The sequence below is a fragment of the Coffea arabica genome, chromosome 7c (genome assembly GCF_036785885.1).
Source record: "Coffea arabica cultivar ET-39 chromosome 7c, Coffea Arabica ET-39 HiFi, whole genome shotgun sequence".
Taxonomy (NCBI): Eukaryota; Viridiplantae; Streptophyta; class Magnoliopsida; order Gentianales; family Rubiaceae; genus Coffea; species Coffea arabica.
Window position 1 is genome coordinate 3,556,982 of NC_092322.1, and position 18,957 is coordinate 3,575,938.

Here is an 18,957-nt window from a genome sequence, read left to right on the forward strand (position 1 = left end):
TTCTTTTTCAGCCCTAGGGACTGTGTAATAAAACCGATTCCTCCTTACAACCTAGCCCATGACAAGTGAACTTTGGATTTGGGCTAACATTGATGGAAGGCCATTGCAGTTTTTCCTTTTTTTTTTTAATTGCCCTGCTATCTTGTTGGGTTTGGATCCTCTATTGCGCTTCTGGTATTTATATTTAGGGGGAAAAATTTTTAGTGGCCCTCAAATTATTAGTCGGATGAACTTTTGGCACTCCTAACAATTAAAAGGGAACTTTTGGCCTTCAATCTATTCAAAATGCAAAATATTGGATTTTTTTGTTAAGTTCAGCAATTAACAACAACGAAAACTACGACCAGGTAAGACGTACGTCGAATTATGAAAGACACTTTTGTCGCGATGAATTGTGTTCCACTCAATAAAATGGAGTAAAAATGACTTTGACCTAATCGTTGTAGGCCAATAATAAGATTGGATGGATGCCATCTGAAGGGGGCTTATAAAGGGCAGTTATTAATTGCCATTGTTGCTGACTCTAATAATGGGTGGTGACTTATTGCTTGGGCAGTTGTAGAGAGGAAAGCCATAGAGCAGTGAGCATGGTTCTTGAAATACCTCAGCATGACTTGAAAATTGAAAATTAATTGCATTATGCCATTATTTCTGACCAACAAAAAGTGTATACATATATATTTGAACTGATATATGCCTGTGTGTGTATATACATATATATAGTAACAACCATTGATATTTCATTCTCCTTTATAGGGGCTAGATAGAGTATTAACTGAAGTTCTTTCAAATTGTGAGCATAGGTATTGTGTTTAACACATGTACGAAACTTTAAGAAGAACCATCCAGGATTGCCACTTAAGAATGGGCTATGAAACATTGTCAATTGTACAATAGAAGAACTTTTCAGTAAAGCAACGATTGAACTCAAGGATTTTGATAATGAGAGAATGCTCAAACTCCTTGGCATTAGTGCAAGACCTTCTTTCCAACTCACACAAAGAGTGACATGTTGGTCAACAACTTGTGCGAGTTTTTTAATACACATATTCTTGAGATTAGAAACCAACCTATTATAACAATGATGAAAATGGTCAGGGAGTATATTATGGATAGGACCTAGAAGAGAAAATTAGCAATGAAAAGATATAAGAGCCCAACTAGACCTTTAATCAATGAAATTATTAAAAATAAGGTCAAAATTGCAAGTTAGTAGATGCCCATTTGGAATGCATTACATGGCTACCAGATGAAAAGACCAAGAGAGGCCCGATTTGCTGTAGATATGGAGAAATGAATTGCACTTGTAAGTTTTGGGGGGTTAGTGGTATTCCCTGTTGTCACACCATTACTACCATTCTTTTGATGAATGAAGACCTACGGGAGTACTTGAATGTTTGTTATCGTTGGGGGCTATTTCTTAAACATTATCAAAATGTGTTACAATTAATTAATGGTGAGGATCATCGGTCCCTATCAACAATGTTTGAATTGGAGCCCTTAATATCAGTAGCTCAACCTGATAGTTTTAGATAGGTTAGGAGAAAGAACACAACTGAAAAGGAGAAAGAACACAACTGAAAACAAAAATTATGATAGAAGACTAAGAAGAAGGATTATCATTCACTGTAGCAACATGCAAGTAGCCAACCAATGAACATAGGCAGCAAGAAACTTCAACTGAACTTGTGAGGCAGCAACTAAGTGCAAAAAGGAGAAGGCAACAGTAAGTACAACCAAACAAGTTGACTTTTACTTTTTCCTGATTAGCAACTAATATAGTTCACAAACCTGTGCAGGTAAAACAGTCAGCAAGGACACACCAATAGCAGAATAGTAGGTTCATGAAGTTGTGCATCAGCAGCCACATCAAATCCATGTTCATGAAACTAGACACCAGCAACTATAGTGAGATATTCAACAACTACAACAATAGCAACAAATATCTACTCCACACCAAAGTGAGTAGACATGTTCAACAACCCATAGCGGGAAACTTCAACTACAAAGCCAGTCATTGATGCAAAAAGGGAGTCATAAATGCTAACTATACACATTTAGATAAGAAGCCACCGTTTATAGTTGGTTCTTGGAGAGAAAACTAGAGTGAAAGAGGTAGAGGAAAAAGAAGACAAACCAGAAAAGAAATGGGACAGGGAATAGCTAATGAAAGAGGGGCAGCAGCCAAGAATGCCTAAAATTTGTTTTGTGTTGATCACGACACTTTTTTTTACCAACTGTCCTTTGTCTTACAATCTCCAGTCTTATTGGATGTTAGTGAATGAATTCCAATCAACTGTTTGTTAGTGGTGATTGTGTTTTGTATTCTGGTTATAATTTTGTAAATCATTGACAACAGTATTGTGTATTCAGAGTCAACAGAATATAATGATTTTTATGTTTGCCTACCCCATATTTGCACATTTTCATGTCTTTGTCTAGTTAGTATATTCAGTTAATGGAATTGTACTTTAACAATGAATGCATACGAAATAAACTACAACACTCTCAATCAAACAACAAAGTATTGCAAATATAAGCAGATTTTTTTTTAACAAAACATGCCTAATTTTTTCATTCAACAAATAAAAACTCAGATTTCAATATCTTTCTACGAATACAATCATTACAGAGTAGAAAATTTATGACATGATTCCACTTGATTCATCTTCAAACTAGTCTTTCTATTTGCCTAAAAACCACAGGTTTTCATTTTCTTTGCGCCAACTAACCATGATTACAGTTGTAAGCATCCATCTTAACAAAAGCAATCTCACTAGACGCTTGTTCACCCACTTCTTGCTGTGAATTTCTTTTTCTAATTCTTTTATTTTGACCTTCAACTTTGTGACTTTCCTTTTTTGTCTTCTTTTTTCTTCTTCTTACCAATCTCTTTGTTGTTCAACTACATTAATTCTTCTAAGAAGATCAGGTATGATCTCCGTTGACCGGCGACACATCTTCTTGTCGATTCACTGTCAAATCTGCAGTCACCATCCACGCACTCCACAAATCTTCGCCCAAGATTTCTTGAGGTTTATGAAGTTATGACTCTCGTTACTTTCTCACACCTACACATGGAGAAAGAGGGATTGTTGGTTCCTCGCATTTTTTTGTTCAACAACTTCGTTGGCTGCAATGGAGTTTTTTTTTTTTTTTGTACAATTCTTTGTTCGGGAAGAAGTTTCATTTTATCAAGTGGAACATAGCTTATTGCAGACAAAAATACCCGTTGTATTTTGACGTGCATCTCACGTGATCGTAGTTTTCGCCGATATTAACTGTTAAACTTGATAGAAGATCTAACATTTTACACTTTAGATAGATCGGGGGCTAAAAGTTCATTTTTAATTATTGAGAGATCAAAAGTTCATCCAATTAATAATTTGAGGGCTACTGAAACTTTTTCTCCTTATATTTATTGTGAAGCCATACATCAGGAGTCTCTCGCATGTCTCGTTCTTTAATATACACTAGTACTTGGTCAAAGAATCATAGAAAACTTGTGTCCTCGAATACACAGTACAACTAAAATTTTTGTAACGCCAGAAGTCCCTAAAATACTAGTAGTGTTTTGGGCAAATGTCTTGGCGCCAGCCAAGTGTTTTGGGCTCAAAAATTGTTTCCGTAACTGGGACAAGTTCAAATTTCTTAGTGCCAAGTGTTTCGGGCGAAAAAAAATTTGCTCCTATAGCTGGGACAATGTCAATGTCATCTAGTACTTTCTTTTTGTGAAGATCATTCCTCTGGTTTAAAAGCTGCTGCTCTTGATATTTTCTTCATTTTGAAAATATTTGTACGGTACATTTAAAAATTCCCCATCAGTGCGATTATCATCTTTCTAAAAAATGAAGAAAGACAACGACGTGTATATGAAAGGTAAATAGTATCAAAGAGCAGTAAGACATCTAAAAATAGCTCGTGACTATGTCAACATATCACTTAGTCTCAATGATTAAAACAGCGGCAGCACAAGACATTCGATACTAGTAGAAGACATAAATAACCTAGCTAATTTATTTCAATTGTACTCGTTTGTGTAACAAATACCGTTAATATGAATTTATGTATTAAAATTAATGAATATGCAGTAGGCATATTAATGGACGAAGAGAAAATTTATATATTTTCTTAAGTGTCAAGATACATTTTTATAAAGATGTTTGAGTCGTGATACAGTTTTGCCCTATGAATAAAAACTTCTACCGTTTTTAAAAAAAAAACAAAAAAAAATTTTTGTCAACATATAGAAAAGATCGACTATGACTGATGTCGCCGTAGAAGATGGAAAAAGAAAGAGCCATACACGTTAAAAAATATTCCGCGGAATGCAAAGACAAGGGAAGCAAACAAAGCACAGAGCTGATTCTGGAAAATTATTATGGGACCAAATGACTCTGAAAAAGACTGAAATACGAAGCAATACCGGCCACATACTACTGTTCTAGTATCACCTAGTTAAATAAGCACAAGGAACCGGAAGGCAACGTTTTCACGGACGATCAGAGCAACACTCATATTTCTTCCCTCTTAAAAAGGTTAAACCTAAAACTTTAAATATACTCCACTCAATAGGGACGACGACAAACAACTTGGGGGAGAGGGGGTGAGGACATTATTATTCTTGTGATTATGATGATGGAATTTTGTCACTTCCCACTTCCCAGGACTGGGACTGGAACTGGAACTGGAATCCGGATCACGAATAATTTTTTTTTTTTTGGGCTTTAAGCATATGTCTTCGCAATCTCCAGCAGACATTGGCACAACTCATCGGGTTTAGTAAACATGGGCATGTGGTCAGCACCCTTGATCTCTTTCACCTCCTTCACGCACGGGTTGTTTTGGATCATCCAACGTTGGAAATCAGCTGTTATGGTTATATCGTCACTCGCTATTACATAAGCCTGCGGGACTGATCCAAATCTCTGCTCCGTGAATAATTTCTCTGTCTGCAGTAAATCTTCCATGAATAGTGACCCTGGTCTTACCAGTAGCTTCCCCAGCGCTTGATCCTGTTGTAAATTCCATTAAAAAAAATTAATACTTTTTTTTGTAATTAAAGAATAAAGGGGAAAGAAATATGTGAACTGTCTTTTAACAATTGAATCGACTAAACACAAACCTCCTTAGGGGACCGGTTGTAGAGGCTGTTGGAGATGAACTCGGGGCCACAGAGCAATGCCATAATGGGCGGGTCGCCGTAGGGGAAAAATTTAGTGTCCAGCCATTTCTCTATCGGGGTCCTTGCCGTGTACTACTTTTTCAAGAAATCAATTCGATTGAATTAGGAGGTGACAAAAGATGCAACCTAAGTACTTATGTAAATGTAATCATCAAGTTAGAAAGAAAGGAGGACAAAAATAATGCTAATAGTAAACCTCTTCGAAAACATAAGATGGCCGATTCTTGGCATCAGGCATGATTGCATTCAAGAAAACACCAACTGAGACTTTGTTGGGGTACTTTTCCAAACCAACAGCTGCGGCCATCCCCCCGCCGCTATGGCCTATCAGTATCACCTTCTCATTTTCTGGAATTGAGGCCAGAACCTCCAACAACGGCCTCGTGTAGTCAACCATTGTTCTGATCTCTTCCAGTTTCTTTTCATTTCTTCCGGCACCCGCCAGGTCGACTGGGGTGAAACGGTGGCCAGCGGCCTCAATGCGGGGTTTCAACTTGTAGTACACCCATGCTCCGTGGCCTACACCGTGAACCGCAACGAAGTGCTTTGGCTGCTCCTTGATGGCTTCCATTTTGCAATTGCTGATTCTGGGAAGCTTGTGCGGTCCTCCAATTCTTGCAGGGATTATATAGCAATGAAATTTGGAATTTCTCAACATTGTCTAACACTATTAAAATCATACTATTTATTGACTCTCGTAGCAATCATATTAAAGTTACGGCCCAGAAAAAGAACAACCATCCAACAAATCGGATTGTTTATTGTCGCCACGAGGCCCTCGAGTTGTCCCGGAATGAGCCGTATCTCATTATCTTTGTCTTCTTCAATTCTGCCCTTCGTTTCCGAGAATTTTTCCCCCCTTTGATAAAACAGTAGATTTGCATTGATTGATTGGCTTAAAGCAGAACTTGAATAATAGCAAGTGATTGCTAGAACCCATCAAGCAAAGACACGTTAGTACTCTTTTTTTGTTTAAAAAAAAAGGGTTATTACCACTTTATCCTCTTAAACTATATCACCACTATTAATTCACCCCCTAATATTATCTTTGAATCACTTTATCCCATAAATAATTCAACTCAACATGTTAAGAAATTTTGGACAAAAATACCCTTTTATTTTATAGCATTACTACATTGTTATTATCACTTTATTCGTTTAGATTATAGTGATACAATCACTTTAATTTCTAACATTATTTTCTAGGCATTTTACTTCATCGTTAATCTAACTAGTATGGTCAAAAAGTTTTAAATATATTTACCCCTTTTTATATATAATTAAAAATAAAAAAGTTGGAATGGCTATTCTTCCCTTTTTTTTTCACTTTAAGAGGTCGAAAAATATAAAAATAAAAAGGTTTTCTCAAATTTCTTTTTTTCATACTTATTAATACTAGGAAAAGAAAAAAAGATAGAAAGAAAGAAGAAAGAAAATTAGATTTTACAAAAAAAGAAAATAAAGAAAAGTCTAGCATTATCGTATTATATTAAGGTTGTCGGAATTAAGATTGAAATTTGACAGTAAACAGAAAAGTGAGATAATTTTAAAATAATAAAAGTATTTAATTCTTTCTTATTTATAATTTTTAAAAAAAGAATTGAGCTCTCTCCCTCTTCATCTTTCTATTCTTTTTTGATATTAATAAGATTGTCAAGAAGAAAAAAATTAATATTTTGATTTTTTTTCTTGATACTAAAAAGGAGAAGAGTCACTCTAAATTTTTTATTATTTTTATTATGCAAAGAGGAGGGTATTTTCTTCTAAATTTTTTTAACTTGCTAAGTTGATTTAATGGTAGGATAAATTGTCTAAAAAATAATCCTAGGGGGTAAATTGATAATAAGACTATAGTTTATGGGGGTAAAGTGATAATAATTTTAAGGGTTAAACATTTCTTTTTATTTTAATTAACAAATTCCATTAAATTTGACCGTTAGTTTTGGGGGTAAAGTAACTAAAGAATGAATAACGTTAAGGAGGAAATTGATAATGACACCAAACGTTAAGGGGGTAAAATGATAATAACCAAAAAAAAAAAAAAAACGTGGTGGTGTTTGGTAGAATTCTTGATTTGAAATGGTGGTAAACCAATAGGTCTGCCGAAGGACTCTTAAGGCTTTCGTTGCTGCCAAGTTTAGAATTTAAATCTTGCGTCGACAATTGAGTTTGAGGAGTGAAAATGGTTTAAAAAATTAAATTATTGAAGCACGGCCTTCTATTGAGCATGCAACTCGCTGTTATCACTATAACTTTATAGGTTTTTCTATAATACGCACGCTCATTGATACAGTTTCACCTAAATCATATCTTACCTATTACATAAATGCACACACTTACAATTACTTATCATACCCTACATTTATATACTTTCTAATTGTGGAGAACTTGATATTGAGTCTGGTTATTCAGATATTGGGACCCGAACGTTTACTTTTAGGCCGGCAGCATAGTTACTGAAATTCAATTGTCACATCTTTCTGGGAATTCTAGTTTTGTGCTGTTACACGGATTTTAAAATATAAATAATAATGCAATACCAATTCTAAAACATAATCTGATTATGAAGGAATCAGATCTTTAATGATCATGCATTCTTTTTGTTAGGAAAATGGCAACATGTGGGGTGGTTAATTAAGTCAAAAGCTTTCATCGAGACAATAATTACTGCAAGCTAAACCAACAAGTACATCAGCTGAGAAGGTCGCTTCTCTCCTTGAACAAAGTGCATGAACGGATGATAGCTAGGGCAACGTTATAGGTAGACTAGACTGGTTTTGCACCAATTGATTGTGTTCTAGATTTTGTACAAAGAAAAAGCGGTAAAGCATGATGGGTTTGTATCTAATTTGTTTTAATAATGAATTAAAAGAACTGCGCGAGCGTCACGAGGATAGAGTAAAGGATGGTCCTTAATTTGTCAGGGAGTTGGGACTGGGAGATTAAAAAGCCTTATCTAACCAATGAGGTTTTCCTTTCCTTTTCTTTTTTTTTTTTTTTTACTCCCTTTGCAAGAATAATTACACTTTGCCCCCTTGAACTTGAACCCCCCGTAACACTTTGTACCCCCGAACTCCAAATATATATACTTTACCCTTTGTAGTCAACTTTTTTGATAGGGTTAAATTATACATTTTTCATGATCAAAATATTCCTAACTAATTTTTAAATACATATTTCTTTAATAGTTGCCAAATGCATCTAAACACAATTACGCTATGCATTTCGAACTTTTAACACTAAAATGAATTAGATAATTCACAAAAAAGAAGTCTAGGTGACTCAATGTATTAATCTCAATGCCGATAGCAATACTTATTTTTAATGGAATATAATTAATTAGCGCATTTGGAATAAAATTATTTTCTTATTTTTTTATTGTATCACTTTTTATGTGTTTTTATATGAGATAAAAACATGATTAAAAATAAAAATGCATTGAAAAACATATTCAGAGAATTTTTAGTTTTCTTAAATGTAGAGCTCAAACAAAATAAAAAATAAGGTATGAATGCGGTATAAAATTATCAAATAGCATTTTATTGACTCGTAAAAATCTTGTGAAAGTTGCAAGGTAAATGAAAATTTCCAAAATCGATCTATTTAGAATTTAAAGGAAGAAAGATAAATGATGGGAAAACTTGTGTGGATGTTTTAACAATTTTTAAATTCTTTTTTTTTTCTCCGCAATACAAATTTTCAATTCTTTGGTATTATACCATCTTTTATTTTTTAATTTTGTGAAATCATGTGACTTTGTATTTTTTCTAATAAGATGTTTCATATTTCAATTAAAAGTATAGTGGGAGTGTTTGGATACACACATTATTCCAAATAATATTTCGCTTGCATCATAAACACATTTCCCAACCCACCTTTTTATATTCCCAATCAACTTTTTATCTCACATACATCACATCACAAAAAGTGCTACAGTAATTATTCCAAATAATATTTCAAATAATACCCTATCCAAACAAACCCAGTATTATTCTAGAACTATTGTGTAAGGGCATTAATATAATTTTATTAAAATTTTGGATGGAGAATTCATCATTAACGTTTGACTAGTCAATGAAGTGGCAAAATGTACATATGTAAAATTTATGGGGGCAAAGGGTTATAAAAGGTCAAATTTAGGGAGACAAACTGTAATTAACCCAAAAAAGAAAGTCCTCTCAGCTATACTGGATTCTCATTTATTACGTAAGTATGTGTCCGAGACTCTGATAGGTCGGCGATTGAAAGGAATGGTCGTTTTGCTGACTATCATACACCTGCAACGGTCCAGTGAACCTTGAGGTTACAAGTTCGAATCTCCGTTCCGCTAGATTTCTCCGTGTACTTAACGTGTTCGGGCAGAGTTGGGGCACCGGACCCGAGTCGCAGGGGATTAGTCGGGCCCGATAAAAATTGACCCGAACACCTCTGTGTCGACAAAAAAAAAAAAAAAAAACACCTGCAATGGGCGTGGTGTCTACAGTCTTCCACACGGAAAAAAATCCAAGCAACATAAGCAATTGAACACTCCTACTACTATTCTACTAAGATTATATGATTATTCTAAGGAACTCGAGCAACTCGTGGCTAACTCAACTTTTACTTAAACATTGGGCAGCAGGCCCCAAGACTGCATCAAATCTCCCACAGAGAAGGTTACGCCAAGACATATCAGTAGAATGGATTATCTGACGGTTGTGCTTGGATTTCTTTTCGCCCTGACATTTCTTCAGGGCCTGAGTTCTCTATCAAGAAGAAGCAAAAAGCTTCCTCCAGGTCCAACCCCATTGCCAATCTTGGGTAACCTCCACTTACTAGGTGACCAACCCCACAAGTCCTTAGCCAAACTCGCCAAGAAACATGGCCCACTCATGAGTCTACAGCTTGGCCAAATCACCACGGTCGTCATCACCTCCGCAGGGATGGCCAAAGAAGTTCTCCAGAAGCAAGATTTAGCCTTCTCCAGCAGATCAATTCCGGATGCCATCCACGCCCACAGCCAATTCCAATATTCCGTGGTGTGGCTCCCGGTTGCCTCTCGCTGGAGAAGCCTCCGAAAAATCTTGAACTCCAACATCTTTTCGGGCAACAGGCTCGATGCTAACCAGCACCTGAGGGCTAGGAAGGTTCAGGAGCTGGTGGCCTATTGCAGGAAGAATTGCCAGAGCGGAGAGGCACTGGACGTCGGGAGAGCAGCATTCAGGACTTCCCTGAATTTGCTGTCCAACACCCTTTTCTCTAAGGACTTGACCGACCCTTATTCTGATTCCGCCAAAGAGTTCAAGGACTTGGTGTGGAGCATTATGGTGGAGGCCGGTAAACCTAATATGGTTGATTTCTTCCCTGTGCTGGAGAAACTTGATCCTCAAGGTATTAGGCGTCGCATGACCATTCATTTTGGGAAGGTGATCAAAATGTTCGGTGACCTGATAAATGAGAGATTGGAGGATGGCAAGTCCGGAGGCGGAAACAGTGATGTGCTGGATGTCCTGCTCACCACCTGCGAAGAATCTCCCGAAGAGATTGACAGGACTCATATCGAGCGCTTGTGCTTGGTTTGTACCACCAAAAACTTATATGAACGGGAAAATTAGGTCCTATCCTTTCTCTCGTTTTGAATTTTTAAGTCTTGTATTGTTTTTTTACTATCTTACAGGACCTGTTTGTAGCCGGGACGGACACTACTTCGAACACATTAGAATGGGCGATGGCAGAATGTCTCCAGAATCCAGAGAAAATGAACAAAGCAAAAGCCGAGCTCGTACAAGTCATCGGAAAAGGGAAGCTAATAGAAGAAGCTGATGTTTCTCGCCTGCCTTACTTGCGATGCATTGTCAAAGAGACCTTAAGGTTACATCCACCGGTTCCATTCTTGATTCCACGCCGAGTGGAGCAAGATGTTGAGGTGTGTGGCTACAATGTGCCTAAGAATTCGCAAGTGTTAGTGAATGCATGGGCAATTGGCCGTGATGAAACTGTTTGGGAGAACGCTTTGGAATTTAAGCCCGAGAGATTCTTGGAGTCGGAACTTGACATCAGGGGCCGAGATTTTGAGCTGATTCCCTTTGGAGCTGGCCGAAGAATCTGCCCAGGTTTGCCATTGGCGGTCAGGATGGTTCCAGTAATGCTTGGCTCGCTTCTCAATTCATTTGATTGGAAGCTTGAAGGCGGGATTGCACCAAAAGACTTGGACATGGAGGAGAAGTTTGGCATTACACTGCAGAAGGCCCTGCCCCTTCGAGCCGTGCCAATCAATCTTTGAAATTGCGGCCCTCCAAATTGCTCAGAATAAGAAATGGACAAATTTACGACTGTTCATTTGGGTTGGCTGTGATTGATAATTTATATGAGATCAAGCTTGTTTATTGTACTACCAGCTCTTTTATATCGTCTTTGATGGATGTTCAATACCTCATGTTAGCAGATTAGAATTAATGATAAATGACAGAAAATGCGGGTCTCTTTGTTTTTGGTTTTGCCTTTAAGCTTTTATCCCCACCAGAAGCCCGCAGCTAAAAGAATTGAGGATCCAACCATGGTTTGCCGTCGTGGGTTCACGGTCGCGGTTGCGATTGTTCCAAATTCGTCTATGCATATCAGTTGAATATCGAGTGATAGGCATATTAAAAAATATAAAAATTTTCAAAAAAATCTAGAAAAATTACTAAAAATATAAAATATCATAAAAGGCACAATCGGGAAAAAAATCCGAATCAACTTCGAATTGACTCGAATATGTTGACCAATGCTATGCATTACGGATTTAAATCGATCAATATCGATAGAGTCAAAACGAGTCACCGTGAATATGAAATTTGTTATGGTACAGAAACCAGAGAAGCCAGAGTCCCTTTGCAGGAACCAGGGAGGAATGAATCCAAATGGATGAATCAATAACAATGAATCAATAGAATAGTTTTCTGTAAGAACCTGAACTTTTATTAATCAAATCGTAATAACAACTCCAAGAACAGAAATGGCGGTTAAAAGCTAAGAAGGGGGAAGAATTGAAGGAAAATTGGGAGGGAAGCTTAGGATTGCTCCTCAAGCCAATACAGACGAATCTGGATGAATAATTTCAAAAAGCTCCCTCACAGAGCAGACATGCCTGCTCTTTAATACTAATCAAATCCTAACTAATTCTAGCTAGACCACTGAGGGCGATACACGTGTCCCCAGCATCTGCAAGTTGCCGCGCGTTTTGAATTTCTGTTATGAAGGCTGAAACCCAGGAAAGGCGTGGTTCTTGGTTCACGCCTTTGATGACTTCTGGTCCAGTGATCACGCCTTCCTCTGCTGATCTTCACGCCTTCATTGTTCCAGTTAGCTAGTTCCTGCCCCCGACCTTAGATAAGCTTTCCATTCCATTACAAAATTATTCAGAATTTGGATATCAGTGTATCATAGTGATTCCCTCCGTTACCATGGATCCAACTATTGCGTGTTGTGTACTTGACATAATGGAAAGGAGAATATTTACTGGTTGAATCACGCCATGATAATTTCTTCTGCAGAAGTTGTACTTGCAGCTACTCTTCGAAAAATGTGGTTGTGTAAATATGAATAGCAGTAATAAGAACAACTAGACAGAAGATATGAGCACCACAGGCCGCAAAGGTACATGTATGTTTTTCGACAAGCTGAAATATATAATGCTAATCATTAGCATTAAAAAATACTAAAATTTTAATGGGAGTGCACCTATTCTTCACTTAGTCCGATACAAGTGATTTTTCTCTTTTTGATAAATCAACGTAAGGGCTGAATAATAACCATCTCGAAATGTACCAGTAATTTGAGCCCATCCGTCATATTAAACAATGTTTAATTCTAAGAAAGCAGTTGTTGGGATTCAAACACGAAACAAAAAACTATTAAAATAACAAGTATGTAATAATTTAATAACAAATAAGTTACAAATATGAAAGATAAATGACATGCAATATTTAATATGGTTCGACTCCATCATTGAACTTACCTCCACAGAGAGAAAATTTGTTCTTTATTATAAAAGAAAAATTCTATACAAAAATACAATTTAAAATCAAGTCTAACTCTTATATACTATTTCTCATCTCTTATCCCATGTATAAGATTACATGTCGCATTATTTGTTCTTTGTGTGTTCCTTATGTATCACTTTGTACCATGCCAACTCACCTATTTATAGATAATATTATTAGGCTAAAAATCAAATAATAACAGAAAACTAATGCTAATTCCTAAACTTATACAGAATATAAAATAACTTATAAATTCTAAACAAAATAGAAAATTTATTAGCTACTATTTTAAGTAACAAAATTCAATTAAAAAACTAATTACTTACACACAAAATAAAAAAACATTTCTAAAAGAAATTAAACTAATTTCCTAATAAATTTCTATCTTGGGGAATATTTCTTTTAGCAACTATTTGTTTTCAAGTATCAAATAATATGGTACCAAATTACACATTCGAATCAATACAGTTCTGACATCTAATTGATTCAATTGGCAAAAAAACATGTATAGTTATTTTAAATCTAATCTCCTGTTGATTCGTGAGAAGGTGCCTTAATTCATCATCTCTCTTTGCAAGATTTTTTCTCATCACAATTTGCAATTTAGGATTCCCATCTGTGAATTCTATTTCTATCAATTGAGACAATCAACTAGTAAAATCATCATATTTTTTTCCATTCTTAAGACCGTATCACCATATGTGATTTCTAAGACTACACTTGCGACATAAATTCGTAACCATATGAGTCTTCCAACATTTGAAAATTAGACTTTTTTTTTTATTTCTTTAGAATATATGCCACATCACCTAAAGAACATAATTCGAATCTAAAAATTATTTGGGATGAAATATCAACCGTTGGAATTATGAGAATATCTCCACCGATTCATTTCCAAAATCAATATTGGATTTCACTTTTTTCTTGACTCTTAAATTACTTGCCTAAATTCACCATCAAATGTTTTTATACTTTTCGACTTTTCATCCTTCATCATCAATGTTTCTTGTCAAACCCTTGAAACAAAATATGTCACCCATTAAATTGTTCAATTGGTAAGAGTCACCAATCCACTTAATTTCAATACTCAACCAGAATCCAACCATAAACCCCGCTCTGATACCAGTTTGTTGGATCTAAATACAGAATCAATGACTATTAAAATATTAAGTATACAATAATTTAAGAAAAAATAATTCAAAACGTCCCTCACATTTTGTAAAATAACTTTTTTTGTCCTTTACTTTTAAAAATGTAATTTTATGTTCCTTACAAATTTATATTAATCAAATTTGATCTTTACCTAAGTTTTCGACTAGTTTTTTTTATCGAAATTCATCACATGCATTGCATGTGATCATTTTTTAGGGACAAAATTGTTAAATCAAATTTTATATAATCCGATTTATAGTCTTTTATATTTCATAAAATGAATTATTACGTCTCTCACATTTCACAAAATAAATTTTTTCATCTCTCATTGATCATGTGTACAAATAATTTTTTTAAAATTTATGTATATATTTATTTGATTTCACGTGAATAATACAAATAGCATATAATATATCTCTATTTGATTTAACTTAAACAGACTAATTGTAATTGTACATATGCTATTCAATGGATATGTATATGGATTTAAATCTAATAATTTTGTTTTAAACTCATATATATATTTATTTAATTTCATCATGTAAATCTATTCAATATTTGTAATCATTTTTCTTTTGCTATAATTTATTTATTGAGTTGTATAGTAAGACCATCTAATAATCGGTTCTAATTCAAATTCTATAGTCATACTAATAAATTGCAATTTAAATTTAAAATTTTTACGTATCATTTTTAAGATCAACAATTGAATTTCTTACCTTGTAATTGTTTTATAATTTGAAAGTGTCAATCACTTATTTCTTTTTGTTATACTTTTTTTGTTTATTTTTCTATCCAAATTTAATTCGATATAAACATTTGATAATATTTAGGATTAAATATCTTTTTTAATTTCTATTTTCGAGTAAAAGAAAATGAATACGAGTGAAAAACTAACATTTTTTTGAAATTCATATATATCTCTATTTAATTTTATTTGAACAGTATGTTCAGGTGAAATCAAATAGAGACATATTACATACTATTCGTATTATTTAACTGAAATCAAATAGATATATACATGAGTTTTTTTTTAAAAAAAGTTATTCATATACACGATCAATGAGGGATGAAAAATTTTATTTTATAAAAATGTAAGAGATGAAATAATTCATTTTGTGAAATATAAGGGATGAAATAATTCATTTTGTGAAATGTGAGGGATAAAAAATTTTATTTTGGGAAATGTGAGGTACTATGAATCGGGTTATGTAAATTTTGATTTGACAATTTTGTCTTTCAAAAATGATTACGTGCAAGACACGTGGTGGATTTCGATAAAAAACTAGTCGAAAATCTAGATAGGGATTAAATTTGACCAATATAAATTTATAAGGAACGTAAAAGTATACTTTTAAAAGTGAAAGATAAAAAAAGTCATTTTACAAAATGTGAGAGATGTTTTAAACGATTTTTCCATAATTTAATGATAAATAAGTTACAAGTATGAAAGATAAGTGATATTCAATATTTAACGTGGTTCGATTTCATCATTGAATCTATATCCATAGCAAGAAAATGTGTTATTTATTATGAGAAAAAATTCTTATATAAGAATACAACTTAAATCCAAATCTAACTCTTATATACCATCTTCACCTATCAAGAACCATCTTTTACCCCATGTCTAAAGTTATATGTCACTCTCGTATGTTTCTTGCGTATTCCTTGTATACCACTTTATAGTATATCAATCCATCTATTTATACAAAATATTATTTGACCAAAAACTAAATAATAATAGAAAATCAATGTTAACTCTTACACTTATATAGAATAGGAAATAACTTTTAAATTCTAAAAAAAAAATTTTGGGTAATATTTTAAATAACTAAAATTAATTAGAAAAATAGTTACCTTCATATAAAATAAAAAATATGTTTAAAAAAAATTAGGCCAATTTCCTAACAGCAACAGCAGCTTCTGTCTTCTTCGTAGACTTTTCTGGCTGCGCAGTTTCGGCAGACTTACATAGACAAAAATCCTGAATCATGTGACTTATCAAAGCTTGAAGTTCGAAATATCGCAAACTTCAGATTTCTGCTCTGAGTTTGAGAGGAAGAATGGATAGCCTCATGGTTGTTCTAGCGTCACTGTTGTCCTTGACTTTGATCAAGGGCCTGAGTTCACTAGCAAGACGAGCCAAAAAGCATCCTCCTGGACCAACACCTTTGCCCCTAATTGGAAACCTCCACTTGCTTGGTGATCTCCCTCACCAGTCCTTAGCCAAGCTCGCTAAAATCCATGGCCCCGTCACGAGCCTAAAACTTGGCCAGTTAACCACAGTCGTCATTTCTTCATCAAGCATGGCCAGAGAAGTTCTTCAAAAGAAAGACTTGGCCTTCTCCAGCAGATCAATTCCTGATGCAGTCCATGCACAAAATCATTCCCACTATTCTGTGGTGTGGCTACCTGTCGCTTCTCGGTGGAGAAGCCTTCGTAGAATCATGAACTCCAACATGTTTTCAGCCAACAGTCTTGATGCTAACCAGCACTTGAGGTGCAGAAAGGTCCAGGAGCTGGTTGACTGTTGCCAAAAGAATTGCCAAACTGGTGAGGCAGTGGATATTGGCAGAGCAGGATTTATGACATCCTTGAATTTGCTGTCCAATACCATTTTCTCTAAGGACTTGGCCGATCCATATTCTGATACTGCAAAAGAATTCAAGGACTTAGTTTGGGATATCATGGTGGAAGCCGGCAAGCCCAACCCGGTTGATTTCTTCCCTCTACTTAAAAAGTTTGATCCTCGGGGAGTCAGGCGCCGCATGTCCGTTCATTTTGAGAAGGTATTGAAATTGTTTGAGGGTCTAATAAATGAAAGATTGGAGAGTGGAAATTCTGGAGACGAAGGGCGTGACGTGCTTGATGAGCTGCTTACTACGAGTGAAGAATCTTCCCAGGAGTTTGACAGGATTCATATGGTGCACATGTTCTTGGTCAGTACTCTTCTTAGTCCTTTTTTTTTTTTTTTGGCAATAATTACAATTGTATAACTTATTCGACCATAATCTATAGGGAGGGGAGCTTAAGGAAGTTTGTGAGTAAGAAACTAATATATATATAGATCTGATTAAATTAAATGAGTGCTATGACATTATTTTTAAATTTTTATTATAGATGAAATTTGAATCACCACCTACATTCAAGGAAAGACAAATCTCTCTCTGTGGCCACTGAGCCAAGCTCAGTGGTTCTTTCTGACTTGTCTTGACTCTTGTTGATTCCATGTCTTCCTTACTGGGCTTATTGCTTTGCGTTGATACTCGACTTTCTATGCAAATTAATTTTTTTATACCAAATCAAATCATATCGATATCCCACTTTTGAATTCTGTCCCTAACAGTTGGTAGAAGACAAAAGCCTGATTGAGATCGATGACCTTTTTTTTTTTCTTTTTTGAGATCGATTACTGGATTACTTGTTTGAATGCACAAGTGTCCCCATATTTAATTGTTTAATCCGCAGCTAAGTAATGCAATGCAGTGTGAATATCAGTATCATTGTGCTCTCTGCATGAGAAGTTCAAGCGATTTTTATTGCAAAATTTTCTCACGCAGCAATCATATATGTTACAGGACCTATTTGTAGCAGGGACAGATACAACGTCAAGCACATTAGAGTGGGCAATGACAGAGTTGCTCAAAAATCCAGAGAAAATGAGGAAAGCCCAAGCTGAGATTGCAGGAGGCATTGGCAAAGGCAAGGCAATAGAGGAAGCCGACGTTGCTCGCCTGCCTTACTTGCAATGTATCGTGAAAGAAACCTTAAGGATTCATCCGCCAGTTCCATTCTTGATTCCGCGCAGAGTGGAACAGGATGTTGAACTGTGTGGCTACAACGTGCCTAAGGGATCTCAAGTGCTAGTAAACGCATGGGCCATTTGCCGTGATGAAATAGTTTGGGAGAATGCTTTGGTATTCAAGCCAGAGAGGTTCTTGGAATCGGAAATAGATATCCGGGGGCGAGATTTTGAGCTGATTCCTTTCGGTGCTGGGCGAAGAATATGTCCAGGACTACCATTGGCAGCTAGGGTAGTTCCGGTAATGCTCGGTTCGCTGCTAAATTCGTTCGATTGGAAACTTGAAGGGGGCAATACGCCAAAGGACTTGGACATGGAGGAAAAGTATGGCATTACATTGCAAAAGGCACTTCCCTTGCGAGCTGTCCCACTCCCTCTCTGAGTTCTGGTGTTCCAAATCCCAGCGAGCTCAAAATAGGGCCACCACAATATGAACATGATGATTTAATTGGCAGACTACCGATGTTGATGTAGATTATCTGAAATCTTGCAGCTTGTTTGCTATGAATAACGAGTGGTAAAACTATTATACAATCATCTAGGAGGGAAACTGTCAATGAGTTTTCGTTGTTTATTCTGGTGTAGCATCCCTTATCTTGCCCTCCCAAATAAAGGTTTGCATTATTCAGCGACAATAGATTCCTTGCCCTTCTTGCTAAAGAGTTGATTTCCCAGACATTCAGAAGAGAGAGAACAAATTAATTACTTTTACATTTCCCCCATCTTGAAAACTAAATGCGACTGATCACATCTTAATTACTTTTGGGCTTAACAACAACAAACTTTATAGAAGAAATACCGAAGGATTACCAATC

The 18,957-nt window shown here is 35.4% G+C and overlaps 3 protein-coding genes across 3 annotated transcripts; 2 read left to right on the forward strand and 1 right to left on the reverse strand.

Moving 5' to 3' along the window:
* Positions 1-4,342: 4,342 nt before the first annotated feature.
* On the reverse strand, positions 4,343-5,822 carry LOC140010239 (salicylic acid-binding protein 2-like). Its single transcript, XM_072056798.1, has 3 exons — positions 5,382-5,822; positions 5,126-5,257; positions 4,343-5,015 (listed from the first exon to the last, which is right to left on the reverse strand). The coding sequence occupies exons 1-3, from the start codon at positions 5,754-5,756 to the stop codon at positions 4,728-4,730; spliced, it is 795 nt and encodes a 264-aa protein (XP_071912899.1). The 5' UTR covers positions 5,757-5,822; the 3' UTR covers positions 4,343-4,727.
* Positions 5,823-9,836: 4,014 nt separating this feature from the next.
* Positions 9,837-11,655, forward strand: LOC113701634 (geraniol 8-hydroxylase). The gene is made up of 2 exons (XM_027222384.2): positions 9,837-10,740; positions 10,842-11,655. The coding sequence occupies exons 1-2, from the start codon at positions 9,865-9,867 to the stop codon at positions 11,445-11,447; spliced, it is 1,482 nt and encodes a 493-aa protein (XP_027078185.2). The 5' UTR covers positions 9,837-9,864; the 3' UTR covers positions 11,448-11,655.
* Positions 11,656-16,298: 4,643 nt separating this feature from the next.
* On the forward strand, positions 16,299-18,716 carry LOC140010391 (geraniol 8-hydroxylase-like). The gene is made up of 2 exons (XM_072057206.1): positions 16,299-17,279; positions 17,919-18,716. The coding sequence occupies exons 1-2, from the start codon at positions 16,404-16,406 to the stop codon at positions 18,522-18,524; spliced, it is 1,482 nt and encodes a 493-aa protein (XP_071913307.1). The 5' UTR covers positions 16,299-16,403; the 3' UTR covers positions 18,525-18,716.
* The last annotated feature ends 241 nt before the right edge of the window (positions 18,717-18,957 follow it).